Consider the following 15,841-nt stretch of genomic DNA (forward strand, 5'->3'; position numbering starts at 1 on the left):
TACGGGCACACTCCTGCCGCCCCGAAGTACATGACCACGCAGCTGCTGCAGACGATCTACTCGCCGTCGTCGAGCAAACCGCTGCCACCGTCGAAGCCGTTCGTCAAGTCTGACCAGATCACCACCCTCAACATGGTCCACAGTTCGACGCCGAAGATAACGGCCGCCATTTCCTCGCACGGTGCGGTCGGAGTGAAGTCGGCCAAATTCAACGGGCAGTTCAGGTGAGTTCGTGATCGATAGGGCCCCCGACCTGTTACTAACAAGCTATCCTCTCCCGTCGACTCCCGTAGGGACAGTGCACCGCTAATCGTCCAGAAGTCCACGTTGAAGCCGCACCCGGTGATCAACAAGCTGCAGTCGCATATGGCCATCGCCGGCTTCCGACCCAAGCAACCCATAGCCACCAGCTCGAACCGGCTGGAGCAGTTTATCAATCCGAACCTCCTGTACGGTACCTACATCCAGTTCGGCCAATCGCCCGCAATCCTCAGCCAACCGTCGAAGACAAAGTTCCTCGGGCAGCTCAACTCCGGTGTGCCGAGTTTCGATACGCAAACGCTGAAGAGCTTCTTCAACGCGCCCGCCTACACTCCGAGTGTGGCCCAGTTCAAGAAGCTGAACTACATCCAGCAACAGCAACAGCAACAGCAGCAGCAGCAACCGTTGGGGTCGGTCGGGAAGTTTTCGTTCCCCCACTTCAACCAGATCCCGGCCGATCTGGCCGAGTTCCCGAAGAAGTACGTTACACCCTCGTCGGCCGAAAAGGAACTGACGAAGGGTGCCGGGGGTATCGACTCGACACCGCTCTTTCCTCACCTGCCACCGAGCGTGCTGACGCCATTCTTCCAGCAAGTCCAGCAGCAGCAACAGCAAAGCTCGTCCTACATTTCGGGCAATAAGTACAACAACTTTAATCTTAAAACCCAACACCCGGCACCGCCGGTAGCACCGCAAAGCGGGTCGGCTTCCAAGCACAGTTTCTCCCAGCAGTCACAGCTGTTCCAGCAAGCACACCAAACGGACCAGGAGTCGCTGGCCGAGTTTGACAGCGGGTCACCCTTCGGAGGAGCGGCATTCGGTAGCTACAGTACCGCGCAGCCGCTTCCGATCGATCACAAACCGTTCGAGATAGTGAAGTTCAAGGAAGCGCCCGGTAAGCAGTTGCCCAACAAGTACAACGAAATCCGCGACGAGTACAGCAAGAACTTGGTCCCACCGCCACCGAGCACGCAGCAGGCGCCGTTCCTGCCGACGGTGCTGAACCATCTGGCCGAATCCTCGCCGAGCAAGGATCCGATCGAGATCCTCAGCAAGTACAACATCCACAATCCGCACTCGCCGCTCCAGGACGCCAATCGGTTCAGCTACGAGTTTCCGCGTCCGACTTCCGGAGCACCGGCCTTGAGTACCGCCACTTCGACTACCACCACGACGCAGTTCCCCACGGCCACGACACTCCCGCGGCAGCAATACTATCCGCAGCAGCATCACTACAACTCGCCCCAGCATACGTTTCACAACGGGGAGCACCACTTCCAGCAGCACCAGTCGCCGGTTCTGGTGACCCCGTTCAACGAGCTGGGCGACGGTTCTTGGTTTAACCGCGAGAAGTATCTGACGACCGAGAAACCGAATGTGTTCAAGCACCTTTTCCGGCCGGCCGAGAGCGAGTACAAGCAGCACAAGCTGATGCACCCGTCCTACACGGGACTTCCGCCGAATCGGCGCCCATCATCGGCGCCCTCCACGACGACGACGACTCCGGCCAGCGTGAGCGCCACCACCAGCTCACCGTGGGACCAGTCGACGGAGGAACCGGTCATCACGCACAGTTTCTTCACGATCGAGGACGCGATCGCCGACCCCACGCTGGTTCCGCCCAAGTCGAAGAATAAGTACAAGTACACGACCGACGCGGAGGAAGAGAACCGCCAGGAGGATCTGCAGCTCGAGATCGTGACGATCGGACCGTACTTCGGAGCGGAGGAGTCACCCCTCCTGCCGATGGTAACGACAGTGGCACCGAGCCGGGGCAGCCAGGGAGCCAAGGGCTCAGCGAACCGGAGGAGACGGCCAAAGCCACCGCATCACAGCAGCACCACGACGGAGTACTCCACCGAGCCGGAGTCCGCGGAAACGACGACCAATGCCGGCACCACACTCGACGCTCGCAATCGCAATCGAATCCGCTTCCGACCGAAACCGGTCACCACGGTTCCGCCGGCCGAGGCGGAAGCTGCGCCCACGACGACCCAACCGACCCCACCGCCACTGGCCACGTTTGCATCGAACGAGGAGTTTGACGGCACGGTCATCAAAAAGTTCCGCAAGAAGCCACACTTTACGCGCAATCGGTTCACGGTCCTGAACCAGCGGGAAGAGGACAAAGCTTCGGGACTACCGGGTGGAACGGAACCGCCCGTCGGAACGCTGCCACCGGCCACGACGACCACGTCCAGCACAACGGTGACGAGCACGTTCATAGCTCCGAGTGAAGCCGGGTTGCCGGCCGTTGGCGGAGGTCTCCGGTCTCGGTACCGTCCCGCACCGCAATCCAAGGCCAAAGACTCGCAAGAAGAAACGCTGGGCGAAGCGGGTGCGAAGGTCAGCACACGGCAACAGAATCGCCTTCCGGTGTCCTCCTCGACGGTGGCTTCATCAACCGATGCCGGAGCCATTGCGGCTGTGTTCAACTCGGACGAATCGACGCTCAACTTCTCCGAAGCGCAGAATAAATCCAGTGCCCCCGGACGAGGTGGAGAACTGAATCGGCCTCGGTTCAGTATCAAGGAGTACCGGAACAAGTTGAACCGTACGGCAACTGCCACTCCAACGCCGACCGCCGGAAGTGAGGTGGAGACGACTACGGCAACTAAGCTCCGTTTTCCGACTCGCAATCGGTTCTTGTTGAACGCACGGCTCAACAAAACACTTGAAACGAATGAGATCGCACCCACGGGCGTGGGTGCCACGACGGAACGGACCGGCAACGAAACCACAACCCGAAGCTCCTTCCGGCCGCACGGAACCCGCACATACAATCGGTTCACGGTGAAGAAACCCGTCACCGAAACGTCGTCGGTGTCGAGCGCCAACCGCAGTCAACCGGCCGGTGTCGGAACGCTTGCGAATCGTGGTCGCACCAAATCGGACCTCGGAACCAATCGGACTACGGTACTGTCGTCGTCGTCTGGGTCAACCTTCAACACGACGGCTTCGCTGATTAATCGGCGTCCACCGAAGATTACGCTGCGGCAACGTATTCAAAACTTCAACCGCAAGAAGGAATCCGACCAGCCGACGAGTGGAGCGGGCGCTGTAGACGATGGCACCCAGAAGCGGGACGAACCCGTGGTTCCTGCGAGCGATCAGGACAATTTGCTATCGTCGTCGGCCGAGCAGACCCGACCGATCGATGATCTGGGCACGCTCGGGGAGAGTGGCTCGCCGCATCGATTCGGTGGGCAAGAGGAGAGTTCCACGCGGGGCAACAGTGTGCCCAGCACCACCGAGGGTTACCGGCACCACGAGACGGCGATCATGAAGATATCTCCCAAGGACCCGAACACCGCCGTCACCAGCACGGACGATTACGATCTGAACAGTGCCTCGTCGGACTACTCGAAGCGGGTGGTCGAACTGACGCTGTCGGGCACGGGCCACAAGGACCGGGGCAGCTTCAAGTCCGTCAACAAGGGCCTGCTGTCGCGCAAGGTGCCAGGCTACTTCACGCTCGCCACCGAGGATCCGATCCTGCCGATCGAAGCGTTCTTCCCGCAGGTCAAGAAACCTAGCGGTGGTTTTGCGTGATCATCGTGAAGTGGTTGAATGTCCGTTATCGACTCCCCGACGCAGGGATGGGTCGACTGTAAGATCGCCGATGTGTATATGTGTCTGTGTTCGAGACAGGGGCGTCCTTAAGGCGTAGTATTTAGATGCAAGTATTTAGTGCGTTTCTCTAGAAGCAGTCCGCCGAGCTTCGGCGGACAGGATGCTACCGATACCCGGCATATCTACTCGCATCACTAGAGAGCATTCGGCGCATTTTCTTCCGACCAACCGACTCTAGTGTACTGGATGAAAGCTGCTAAGGAACGGGACTCGATCGTCATCACAGCCATGTCTGTCACCTCAACTAGTTAGGGCACGTGGGGCGAAGCAGGAACTGCGTATTCGAGGACTGTCCCGGTTGCGGTTGGTGCTGCAGAAGTGTGCAACTCTAATGCTCAGTTTAGTTTAGGTTATGACCCCCGGCCAGGCGGCCTCCATGGGTAAACGATTTATTTATTTTACTGCCCATCGTCTAAGGCACTTTTAAACAACACCACACACACGCAATTGCTTGTCCACGCGGTAGGACTATGCTGATTTCTTCGCCCGTAAGTAACCGGCCGTAACACGACCGTCGTCGACGACCAGTGCCGGCTATCCTTTAACGTGTCGACTCTTTTTAACTGTACTATATAACGTTTTAAGCACTCTTGGGCGCCGCAGCCGTTAACGACAATAGAAGAAAAGTGAAAAATAAAGATCTGTAAATTATAGATGGCCGAAAGCATATGCCTCATGGGGCGTTGGTGGCGAAGGTTCCGAGGCTGGCGATTGTAGCACTGTTTGTCATCGAGTAGACGCCGAGCATACATTTCTTTACAATTTTAGGACGAGTTCCGGTGTTGAACGAAATTTGACGCACCTCTTCATTGTGCAGTATCTCACTGATCTGCGCGATCGTCTGGTTTGCCCCGTGATCCTCCAGCACCGCCGATGGGCTCGCGGTGAACTTATGGAAAAGGTGCGCGAGCGAACGGCGAAGGGACCGTACTTTATCCAGGGCTTTGTCCGGTATCTGAAATACGTACTTTCGGTCGATAATCAGTTCATCGCTCTGCGAAGGTTTAATGACTTTCCCGGAGCCTGTCGGAGGGTTTCCACACATTAGTGCCATCGTCCAGTTTGAAATGACGGTGTTTTCGACCATCTGAGTCATCGCAGGAGTACGGTTCTGGCAAGTACTCTCGCCAGCTTGCCAACAGGGAGTGGGATCCAACTTGTAAACGTACACTGCCCACGCGGACGCCATTTCTTCCACATTGATCACGGACAGCGGATGCGGCTCCAGATTATCCCCAGCCTCGCTGCAGCAGACTAGGCATTTCTTCGCGTAGTCCACCCTTGCCACGTTCGGATACAAGCCCGCGGCAAGGCAAGCCTTTACCGTGCTCCAATTTCCCGAATTTTCGTTCAGTACGTTGACGTTCGTTCCGGCGCCCACCTTGACGATGTCGATCGCGCGCAGGTGACTCATCAGCATGACACGCGTGTTGTTGATGGCCTGCATAGCTCCACACTTCAAACGATACTGCCTTACCATAGCCTCATCGTCCAGTTTGGCCGTGTTCCAGAGCAAAAACAGACGGAGCAGCACGAAGCAATCGCTTTGCGTGCCGTGGTCGAGACCCTTCTTGATCCCGGCGATCGCTTTAAGTTGCACCTTATCCGCCGGCTCAAGGAACGGACTAAAGCCCACGCAGAGACTGGCTACTATCGTCATTACGGGATCGAGACACCGAAACATGATGCCGTATAAAATGGTTTTACCGAGCTGCACACTGGAGCACAGGTTAGCCAGCAACAGTCCCAGGTTCGTAGGGGCCAGATCCACCGCGGTGATTGCACCGATCTTCACTAGAAGCTCGAGCGATCGCTTCACATTGGCGTCCGGTGCGTCGATGAGCGCGTTGCTAAAGAACTGAACAACGGGCGGAGCCGAGCGAGGGCGACACAGCAGGGCCTGTAGCGTTTCTTCCGGTCGAGCAGCAATGCGACGATTCGTTGCTTTCTTCGTCACCATCCGGTTTTGCTGCTCGCACGTGTACAGATGGAAGCAAATCCGTTTGGCGAGTCCACTCCGAAGGGAAGCCGTTTCCAGTGGTATGAATGTTGACGCAATGGAGTGCGAATTTTTCGATACATTGTAGTCCCGGAAGGTGCTCAACCCCGTATCGATTACGTAGTCGACAGTATCCATGGTAGGTAGAACTTCGAAAAGACGATCCTCCAAGAGAATAACCTGAAAAATGCAATCACCGATCCTAGCAAACTCCAACACAATTTCGTCCTCCGTCAGCTGGCTGTGGCAGAACACGAATGCTTGTTCCTGCGGCGGTGCACTACTGGACGCCCGCAGTAGTTTGTAGCACCCGAGGACATCGGTGAATTCTGGCAGTACCACGAGTACCTTTCCGTGGTGCAAAGTTGTGTAGATGTACTCCACGATATCTACCACCATCTGGTGGTCGATCGAGTAGGGATTGTGAATTCTTTGATATAACCATAGCAGGGAGGACTCTAATCGAAACTTCGAAGGTTGATTGCAGTGTTGCTCGTAGCAAAGATCCATGAGTTTCCAGCAAGGACTGTTGGCCTCATCGGCGCACCAATCCTTGGCCCGCAGATCATGCTTGCCCCGCACGAAGAGGTTGGCACCCAAGTTCAGCAATACCCTCACGTCCGGAAGGGATTCTGCAAATTGAACACGCGTGTTACAAACGTCGGAACATGGCGCGCATCCCCGAGGCTTACCTTTGCTAGCCGCAATCATAAGCGCGGACATTCGGGTGCGCGAGTGCTGGTAGTCAACCAGAAAGGGATTTTCACAGAGTACGTCTAATTCGTTCGGTGTCGCCCTCGACTCAAACCAGTAGTCTTCCAGAAGCCCATCCAAGTAGTCTGTGGCACTGTCGTCGAGGTACTGGTACCGGTGGGGAGCGTGATGATCAGCCACCTTGTACCAATCCCAGCCTTGCGGAGTTTGCTTCAGTTTCTTAAGCACTTTATTGGTGGAAATTTCAGCTAGAATTGTGGCCAAATAAACATGCTTGGCTGCAGGTGGCGGTGAGTTCTGTAAACTCCAGGTAGATTCGGGTACGGAAAACACTGACGCCCCGAAGTATCCGGCGACTTTTGTCACTCGCGCTCTGGACGATAGTAGCAGCAGCTTCAGCGTTGGGTGGAAGTGGTGCTTTTCTTTCAACAGTGACAGAAGCAAGTCCATGCCAACCGAGCGCTGGCCGACATCGTCCACAATTAGGTGAGTAAGCACCGCGAACAGCGCGTTACCCGTGGGCGCCATAAGATTGGCCAACAGTGTCCGAATGGAGCAGACCGCAACATTCGAAACATGGCTGAGCCGGTTGCTGATGCCGATATCATACCCGATCGTTTTGCCCACGGTTTCCGCACGCTCCTGGGCGATCGTGTCCGCAGTCAGCAACACTCTCAGCTCGTCAGACACAACGCAAACCGTTCGGCACCGTTCCGAGTGGGTCTGGCAGTACTCCAGAACGTACTGGACCATTTGCACGATTCGCGAGTTGTCGAGGGGACCACAGAGTATGGCCACGGGTGCGTCCGATGCTAGCCAGTTGTTGATATCCGTCCGACAGGCCGCAATGGGCAACTTGGCGCGATTCTGTGCGGTTGCGGGAGTTTCGGGTGACGCAATCGGAACAAGGGTTTGCGGCGCATCGGATGTGCATTTCAACAATACTTTCAAGTTGCACATATCAAATGCGGCCTTGTTCGCGACGGTGCGCCTTTCAGTGCAACTGTTCGATTTGTTTGCCCGCTTTATCCGCCTTTCCTTCGAAGGGCTCTTGCAAACGATGTTTTCCAAGAGCTTCTCCGTTTTTCGGCCAAATTCCAGAATGCCGCAGAGTTCGACGCGCAAAATGAAGAAACTTTCTAAAAAAAAACGGGGCCAACAAAAACGGCATTATCATTTGCTTGGGTTGCGCACAAATACGGTGCGCCGCTTACCTTCTTTGTCGGTGACGTAGAAGCGAAATGGTTCCGACTCGAGCAGATCTAGCAAGGCATTGAACGAGCTCTCGTCCGCTTTGGTGGGTACTTTCACTTCGAACAGCTTGTCGTTCTTCTGCATCATCTGCACGATAGCATAAATCGCGGCCACATTTGGTGGATCCATTGCAATTAATTACCGAACTCGCTCAGGACGCAATCGACTTTCGCAAAAGGCACTTTTCATTTGACGTTTGTGACTAAAGTTCGTTGTGCATTCTCGGAAACGTTCAAATATTGCTATTGAGCGAACCAGAGCCCCCTGTTTATGACCACGGGTCGAGTTCGCCAGCCGTCTCCCCTTCGAGCGTACCAGGGGCACAGTGATGCTCGCAAACATTGAACTTGAAGCTATAGACGCAGTTCTCTACACACGATTGAGTTTCGCGAGCAAAGCTCCACAAATCGCGTCGTTCAAACGGACAGTTACCGGGAACGAGCTGGAAAGTGGAACAACGTGCTCCTCAAACGATAGATAGAAACTACTCTGAATAACAAACAGGAACCGTGATGATGCATAAATACGACACTGAAGGTTTATGATATATTTCTATTTAATTTTTTTGCAAGTTGTTTTTAGTTTAACTTTTCATTTTTTTCGTTCTTTCCCCGTGTTCCTTCGACTTCTGCGTTTGTGGGTGTTGTACCCTCTCTCGTTCGCTTCAGATGTGTAGTTCTATACGGAACGTGTGGTTTGCAGTTCAGGCGTGACTTTACTAGACGTACGCTGTTGATAGAATGTGGTTCATTCCAGTCCCCTCCTGTCCTGTAACTATTGCTCTCATAGAGTTGATTATTCTTATTTCAACAACTTGTTATCTTGCGTTGACTAACAGTAGTCCGGAGACTCGAAAACTGTATTCATTTAATTTGGAATTGATATATTGATTCACGTTACCGGGTAAGAAAGCATGTTGAATGTATCGCGTGAGTGAAAGACGGGTGAAGTTACAAAAGGAGGATAGGGTTAGCTGCCATTTTGTGTAGGTGTGTGGTTTAATACTATAGAAGAGGTCTTAGAAGCATTCATGAACTGGCATATGGTTTTGGTTGATCCGGGTGTACTTTCCATTCCTGTGCGCTTTTTTCTGCTCCATTTCAGGAGCACCTCTAGTCAACACGTGGTTCAACAACACGTGGCCTTAGCATGCTGTCGAATGAGGTCGTGGCACTAATCAATGATCACTAGTGGACATTCTGATTTGAAACTATGCGCTTTATCAACTTAGAAATAAACCGTACTAAAGCTCTTTCAATGTTTTAACATAGCCACATACGTTTAGCATGCATCCATTCCTTTCGGTTGGTTTGGTCTACGATGATGTAAATAGCACGGGGATACGGTACACGATTTTGTATTGGCCTCCGCGGGCAAACAGGATGGCGCCGGGGTTTCTAGGAGGGCGCCAGAAAACGGCATGTTGTATCGGTGTGTTTTGGCGTGTATACTATAATTATTAGTTGAATATTGTCATATTTATTAAAATAATCGAAGTACTAAACAGCTGCTTTGATTCGATTTTGTTCTGATCTCGTTACACGTTCCTATTACCTCGGCATACTGTTTATGTACGGTGAGTTTTGTGTGTATATATATAATATTTATGGATATAAATACAAAAGTAGATTACATGTATTTATGTATATATATAATTTTTGCTCTCTCCGTGCCCATCGCCAGTCACGGCGACTTTATCAGAGTGAATAATATAAATATGCCATTTTACAATATGCATTCTCGCGTCTACCCGCTCGTTATCTTTCTTTCTCTCGTATCACTAACAGTAATTTGTGGTGTGTGGTTTGAAATTGGTATGTTGCTCCATGTATACATGTTTCTCTCGCCCTAGTCACATCCCAACACTCTGGTCCGTGTGTTTCGCGAGGACAGCTCGCTGTTCTGTGTCATTGGTGTGTAATTCAGTGTAATGATGTTGCCGTTGGTTGCCGTTGGTGTCCACTTCGAAAAACGGAACTCCGAATCCGCGGAAATCGATGGAAGCGTGCGGCGAAGGAAATGGAATCCAACTGTAGATGGAATGTAGTTGCATTCCATTTCTTCGTAACGTCCGTTCACGTCTCCACCGTTTGATGTTCGACCGCCGTGAGGGCTTACCAGCGGTCCGAAGCCCATGGCTCAAGATGTAGATGCAGCCAGCCGAAACGGGCACGAAGATCAACCCTATCGATCAAGGTTGCAACATTGCTCGTTGTGTCGCATTCTGTTTCAGTATTTAATTTGTAGTGCTACCAACAGAAACCTTGTTCTTTGCGGTGGAATGCAAAAAGGTTTTCCGTTCTGCTGTTTGTTTTGCATCCTGTCGGTCGGCACCACGTGTTATTTTGTTGCGAAGAAGTTATAGTCAAATTTCTAGTCGATTGCGATACTGTTTTCTTCCTTTCTTATGGTTGAATATTAGGCTCGATAATTTCCCGACCCTAGTGCCCATCTGATGGTAATGCGGCAGGGCAGGAATCGGTGGTGTGATTTTCTTTGCCTCCGAAACTGATCTTTGGCGTTTGGACTCAACACACTCGAACATCAGTTTCGCGTGTGTATTGCCAGGGCAGAAGAAAATCACAGCTGTTCATTGCTAATTTATTTGGTTGGTGACATTCACGATGATTTACTAATCCCTACCGTTGTGAAAGATATACTACACTATGTCTATGGAATAGCAGTTTGGAGGTGCTCTGGCGAGCAGCATGATTGGTTGTTTTTGAAAATTTGGAGAAACCAAAAAGCTTACATCTATTAAGGTTCGACAGTGGAAAAAAATTTGCATAAACGTGACGACTCGCTGTGGAAAATCCCAACGAGCATCTCATTTCCTTTCGCCCTCGGTTCACACGATAACTCTGCCCGGATGAAATGGGGCTGTGGATTTCGAAACCGAAATGCTACCGAAACCCGGCTGTTGGTGGGTTTTGCATCGAAGAGATCAGGAAAAGAGCTTTATCGTTGCGTACGTCCACACAGCAAGTGCACGTCCATATTTTAACAGACGGCCGTTACAGGCCTACGAAACCAAAGCCTAAAACCAATAACGATTTCATAGGACAAGGTGTAAATTCCAGAACGAAGATTGCATATTTTCTAGTTTCTAAAATAGGTGCAAGGTATTTGCTGGTCATTGTTCATTGTCTGATAATTTCTGCTGCAAGCTAGCAGATCTTTTGAGAGACAACTTGACTGATCGAATTGACTCCGTTTGCAGTTTTCTGGAATAATGGGCCTACACAACACAATAAAAATCAAGGTCCGGTTTTGTTCAGGTTGCTTTAGTTACTTATCGTTAGGTTAAGACGTATTTGAATTCTTTTCGACTCGTTGACTGCTACCAAAGATTTCAGTTCGGGGGTTCTATATCCGCATTCCGTTTCTTGATGGAAAGGGCTGTTCTAAGCTGATTTTGTTCATCGTCAAAGCGTAATATTTATTAGTGAAAGCTCCGGTTTAAGTGCCGCTGGTTGCATGGTAGAAAAATATAGGTTTGGAACTGGATCCACCAGTTTCTAGCATCTGCCGTTAAACATTGATCGTCGCACGTGTTGAAAGAGGATAGCACTAAAGGCGTACTTTCTTGCATTTATTGAATGCCTTCGTTAAGTGTCGCTGGCTTCTGAAAGTGTCCGCTAGGACCGTAACAATAAATACACTCTATCAGATCGCCTGCCGTGCTGGGGACCGGGAAAAGTGTCCCCGAGAAAAGATGATGGGTAAAAGTGTCGAGAGTCAGAGATTCCTCGCTTGGTTGTGAATTGATCGACAGGCGATCATAACGCTTTCAAAAAGGGTGCCATAGAATTGATGATTTCTGTCCTAACATCAACCGTCTAGCCAGAGTGAAAAGTTAGACAGTTAGGGAGCTTCCTGCCTTTGCAAAGTATCAAAGTATTCATGCCTATTGTGCCCAGCTACTGGAAAATTTTAGTCGTAATTCTGTGTTCGTTTGCTCGGTCCCACTTGTGATTGGATAGGATGTGAGTGTATCGTTTGCTGGTGCCTTATAACCTAAGGTAGGGAGGATCATTTGATTTTCATTGCCATTGTCCGTTGATGATACGCCGCATACGTACGCCAGCCTTAGACTCACCTAGACATTCACGTTGAATCCCTTCTTGGCAGCCACCGGTAGCTTCTCGCCGAGTAAGAACGGATTGGAGCTCTAAAACCATAAAAACGATTGTCGATCATTGGCGAGCCCCCGGAGCATCGTGCTCGAAGCATACCTTCTTGACGTGGAACTTCTTGGCCACCAGGTTCTTGTGTTCCTGCGTGTGAAACTGCCGGGCGATGAAGCTTTCCAAGTCGGAGTCCATCTGCGGGTTGCCTTCGCTCTGTGCCGTCGCCTGGCAGTTGAACATGTGCTCGGTGTCGCACATGCAGTCCTGCGCTCCTTGATACTCGCGGCTAAAGGCGGCCGTATTCTCGAAATCCATCGTGCAACCCTGATCCTCCGTATACCCGACCGGGCACGGATTCGGTGGATTGCAGTACGCCGGCAGACTGGCGTCGGTCTTCACCTGCGGCTTCGGGCGGTTGGGTCCTTCGCCGGCACCACCCGAAACGTACTGGTGACCCCACAGTGAGCTATGCTGTAGGTACTCCTGATCGCGCGGCGACGGGTTCGGGTTCGAGCCATCCAACAGGGCGTCGTAGTCGAGCTGCTCCGACTCCAGGTCCTTCGTCACGCGTGCCATCATTGCCAACCGGCCGACGGACAGGTCGTCTAGGGCTGCCGGGTCGATGTAGGAATCAGCTGCCTCCGCCAAATCCTTCCCCATTCTGTCGGCCAGCTCACGCAACAGCACGTCCGACAGGAACTGATCCTGCAAGAAGGAGTGAGCCTCAGCCTGGGGCCGTATTATCGCCGTGTGCCTCCTTACCTTCAGTCCCGCTGATAAGTACGCTAACGCTGGGTTAGCAGCCATCAGCGAGGCTAAAACCAAAAAGACGTACATGCTGTGCCGCGCTTCGTAACGAGCACACCGTAAAGCTCTCCTGTGAATGGGGAGCAAATAAATGGGCATTAGAGCGCTGGCTGATGTTGACCTTATTGTTTGATTTATTGCCCACAGGATTAGGTCAACGTTCACCGAGCTTAGCGAACGGAGATGCACGAGGTCGGAACCGTAAGGACTCTGTGCGTTTCTTTATCGACCTGAGCTCGGTACTCATTTTGCTTACACTACTCGAGCCGGAAAGGAATCGACCACTTGTTGCGAAACATGAGAAACTACTTCCGTGTAAAGTGTTCGCTTTGTGTATTTGCTGCTAGTCGGTCGTTAAGAGGCCATCATAGGCATCGCTATTCCTACTGAATGCAGCGTATGCATCGAAAGGAGAAAATACGGAACTCGGCAATGGCTGGCTGGAGGCTTCTGGTGTATTTTCCAAACAACAGTGTCACTCTTGGCACTCTTTCCCCCCCACCGAACCGGGTCAGATGACCTTCAATTTATATAAATAAACTTCTCTACCTAACGCAATCTAAACTCATCCGTGTCCCGACGCTTCAGCGACGCTCTCATGAATGTATAATTAATTAGATCACCGCCATCAACTGATAGATTGCGGCCGAGGAAATCGATTTTCGCCACGGAAACTCATCGCACTCCGAGTGAAAGGAAGGTTGTAATCAAACAGAGCAGGCCGATGGTGCTAGGCGATCCGACAATGCTTCGTCACAATTTAATAACGTTTCCAGCCGATTGTTTGATAAAACAATAAAACTTTGCGTTGCTTCGTGAGGTTTCTGCTTTAATCACCAAGCGGCTTTAACTTCATAGCGGTCCTCAATATTTTGTTTTCCCGAAAAGGGGGCAAAATGGCGCGACATAATTGATAAGACGGCACATTTGGCTTTTGTTGTGTACAAAAGAAAAAGCTGACCCACATGGAACTAACACCAAGGCAGGGGTTCTTCACTCGAGCACACTACCACAACGTCACCAACGTTGAACAACAGCGCGCGCCATGTGGGGCCGCGGAAAACCGGAAACAAGGATTCCAACACCCACCGACCGACGGGAGGGTGAGGTCGCGTGGCCACACCGTGGAAATGTCAAAGCTGCGCTGCGGGAACCAACCTTCAGAACCGTCGTCTACACTGCTGATGGATGGTTTTCGTAGTTCACTCGACGACGAACGGAATAAAACTGAGCCCGAGGCCCAAGCGTGACGACGGCTGAAGCTTTACCACCGCGAAAGCTTCTTCCGCAAGGCCCGTTTCCCGCTGCCTCTAGTATCCCACTTGTGGTGTAGCCTTTTCCTTTTCCCGGACACTCAAGCAAGAGGGCCGTTCTCGCCGGTCTCGCTTTCTCTTGCGACACGAACCCACACACTGGCACGAATTGGCCAGCGCATGCGCCTTCGCCCGACGCGACAGCCGTGAAGAAATCACAAATCGAGTGGCAACACTTTGTGGGCCCTGTTCCAGGAAGTGCACGAAGAGTGTTGCTTTCCAGCTGGACCCGTCCCTCGGAAGCTTTATGTCATCATTTGCATAATTATTCACACCGAACAGCCGGAGCGGACGGGAAATGTATTCCTGCTTCCTTGAGGTAGTTTTCAAACTTTTACCCCGTGCTGTGCGGGAAAAATCAACATTCATAGCAAAGGCTCTCTTTCGGTCTCTTTTCGTCCACCAGTCACGGGGTAACCCTTTCACCCATACGATAAGGTGTGATAAGAAGCATAATTAATGATTTTGCTACTTCTTGTCGCAATCGCAACGATGGGAACAAATTTATTGCATCGCTCTGCGTATCGATAAGCAATGCTTGGTGCGCTCGGAACCAGCTGTTCCGGAACGTTTCACAATAAGTTTGGACAGTAGGTTCAAAAAAGAAAATTATTTTTTCTCTAGTGAAATTGTTTGCAATAAAATAAGCTTGCTGTTCTATAATAAATTCCGTAGAGCCTGATTTTAGTGTTCATGAACCGTAAACATATTTATCGGTGTGCATAAACCGCGGCCAGCAATAAACCGACGCTCGTAACGAAACTCGTTTCCCTTACGCTCGGCATGAAGTTATCTAATAAAGCAAACTGCAGGTCACTTCGCTACGCACATGAAAATATAACTGCACAACCACCGATTGTCCTCGTCCTGTTGCTGCCAGGGTATGCCTCCGCGAAGAGTGGGGCCACCACACAACCGCAGGACACCGCGGGCAACCCGAACGGACCCGAACGGAACGGAGGTGTTTGCCGCAGGAAATTAAACACTGAGACCCACAGGCACCGGCACCGGAATCCTGGGAGTCATCAATGGCCACCAATCACGAATTACAGTCCCCAAAACGTGGCCCGTTCGGGCGTGAACGGGCTGTCCGTGGGCGTTTGGCAATCGCCGGAAGGAGTTTGTGGGCAAACATTTCTCACGATCGACGGTGGACGAAAGCCGATTTCCAATCTACACCCTTCCGGTGGATGTTGCGCCATATTTTTTCGCTCTCTCTCTCTCTCTCTCTCTCTGCCGATGGAAGGTCTAAGAAAAATGCGCAGCCATGTGACGTTCGACGTTCGTTTCCCTCGGAGCGGAGGCTTAGTGACGGGTCTTCCGGGAAGCAAGATTCATTGATAATTTTGTGAATCTCCCTTCCGGTGCGAGCGTGGGTTGTGGGATTGGAAAACGGGCCAACTTATAAAACTCACACATCGAAGCACATCACTGGGGCCAAAGTTGACCACCATCATTTGGCCATCGGGACTGAGAAAATGAGCTGGACGTGTTTCGACTATTCGATGGGTCTCATCGTCCATTCATTCATCGCGGTGTGATTCACACACGGGCTTGGATTACCTCAATGGGACACAACGTGCGGTATGTCACATCGGATATCGTGGGTTTCCTGTTTTGGGTTGACTTATCCCATGCGGCTTATCACCGGCACGGGACACGAGGGAAATCGAGTGGGAGCCAAACGGTGGCAGCTATTGGATAACTCACGCCCGAGCTTTGTTTCGACA

At 51.8% G+C, this 15,841-nt stretch overlaps 3 protein-coding genes across 4 annotated transcripts in view; 1 reads left to right on the forward strand and 2 right to left on the reverse strand.

The window, feature by feature from the left end:
- The window catches only part of LOC131208112 (mucin-5AC-like), a 15,615-nt gene extending 11,802 nt beyond the window's left edge, over window positions 1-3,813 (forward strand). The window contains exons 3-4 of the mRNA XM_058200761.1: window positions 1-224; window positions 294-3,813. Coding sequence (XP_058056744.1) covers window positions 1-224; window positions 294-3,813 — 3,744 coding nt within the window. The remainder of the gene's footprint in view (window positions 225-293) is intronic.
- A 754-nt stretch (window positions 3,814-4,567) lies between these two features.
- On the reverse strand, window positions 4,568-7,990 carry LOC131208113 (putative ATP-dependent RNA helicase DHX57). Its single transcript, XM_058200762.1, has 4 exons — window positions 7,822-7,990; window positions 7,553-7,746; window positions 6,586-7,474; window positions 4,568-6,525 (listed from the first exon to the last, which is right to left on the reverse strand). The coding sequence occupies exons 1-4, from the start codon at window positions 7,988-7,990 to the stop codon at window positions 4,568-4,570; spliced, it is 3,210 nt and encodes a 1,069-aa protein (XP_058056745.1).
- A 409-nt stretch (window positions 7,991-8,399) lies between these two features.
- On the reverse strand, window positions 8,400-14,010 carry LOC131212319 (neuroendocrine protein 7B2). 2 transcript variants are annotated; one of them, XM_058206131.1, is made up of 5 exons: window positions 13,957-14,010; window positions 12,754-12,868; window positions 12,097-12,696; window positions 11,961-12,032; window positions 8,400-11,878 (listed from the first exon to the last, which is right to left on the reverse strand). In XM_058206131.1, exons 2-4 carry the CDS (start codon window positions 12,826-12,828, stop codon window positions 11,961-11,963), a joined length of 747 nt encoding a protein of 248 aa, XP_058062114.1. In that variant the 5' UTR covers window positions 12,829-12,868; window positions 13,957-14,010; the 3' UTR covers window positions 8,400-11,878. The 2 variants fall into 2 exon arrangements, with proteins under 2 accessions (XP_058062114.1, XP_058062113.1); XM_058206130.1 differs by having other exon boundaries at window positions 8,400-12,032.
- Between the last annotated feature and the right edge of the window lie 1,831 nt (window positions 14,011-15,841).

Source organism: Anopheles bellator, chromosome 2 (genome assembly GCF_943735745.2).
Source record: "Anopheles bellator chromosome 2, idAnoBellAS_SP24_06.2, whole genome shotgun sequence".
NCBI classification, from domain to species: Eukaryota; Metazoa; Arthropoda; class Insecta; order Diptera; family Culicidae; genus Anopheles; species Anopheles bellator.

What these genes read in the sequence shown, in the direction of transcription:
- LOC131208113 (XM_058200762.1), bottom strand. Translation starts at nt 7,990, where the DNA reads ATGGATCCACCAAATGTGGCCGCGATTTATGCTATCGTGCAGATGATG. An exon ending in CTACGTCACCGACAAAGAAG is followed by an intron (nt 7,747 to 7,821) that starts GTAAGCGGCGCA and finishes GTTTTTTTTTAG; the next exon opens with AAAGTTTCTTCATTTTGCGC. An exon ending in TATGATTGCGGCTAGCAAAG is followed by an intron (nt 6,526 to 6,585) that starts GTAAGCCTCGGG and finishes TTCAATTTGCAG; the next exon opens with AATCCCTTCCGGACGTGAGG.
- LOC131212319 (XM_058206131.1), bottom strand. Translation starts at nt 12,828, where the DNA reads ATGTACGTCTTTTTGGTTTTAGCCTCGCTGATGGCTGCTAACCCAGCG. An exon ending in ACTTATCAGCGGGACTGAAG is followed by an intron (nt 12,697 to 12,753) that starts GTAAGGAGGCAC and finishes TCCTTCTTGCAG; the next exon opens with GATCAGTTCCTGTCGGACGT. An exon ending in AGAAGTTCCACGTCAAGAAG is followed by an intron (nt 12,033 to 12,096) that starts GTATGCTTCGAG and finishes TTATGGTTTTAG; the next exon opens with AGCTCCAATCCGTTCTTACT.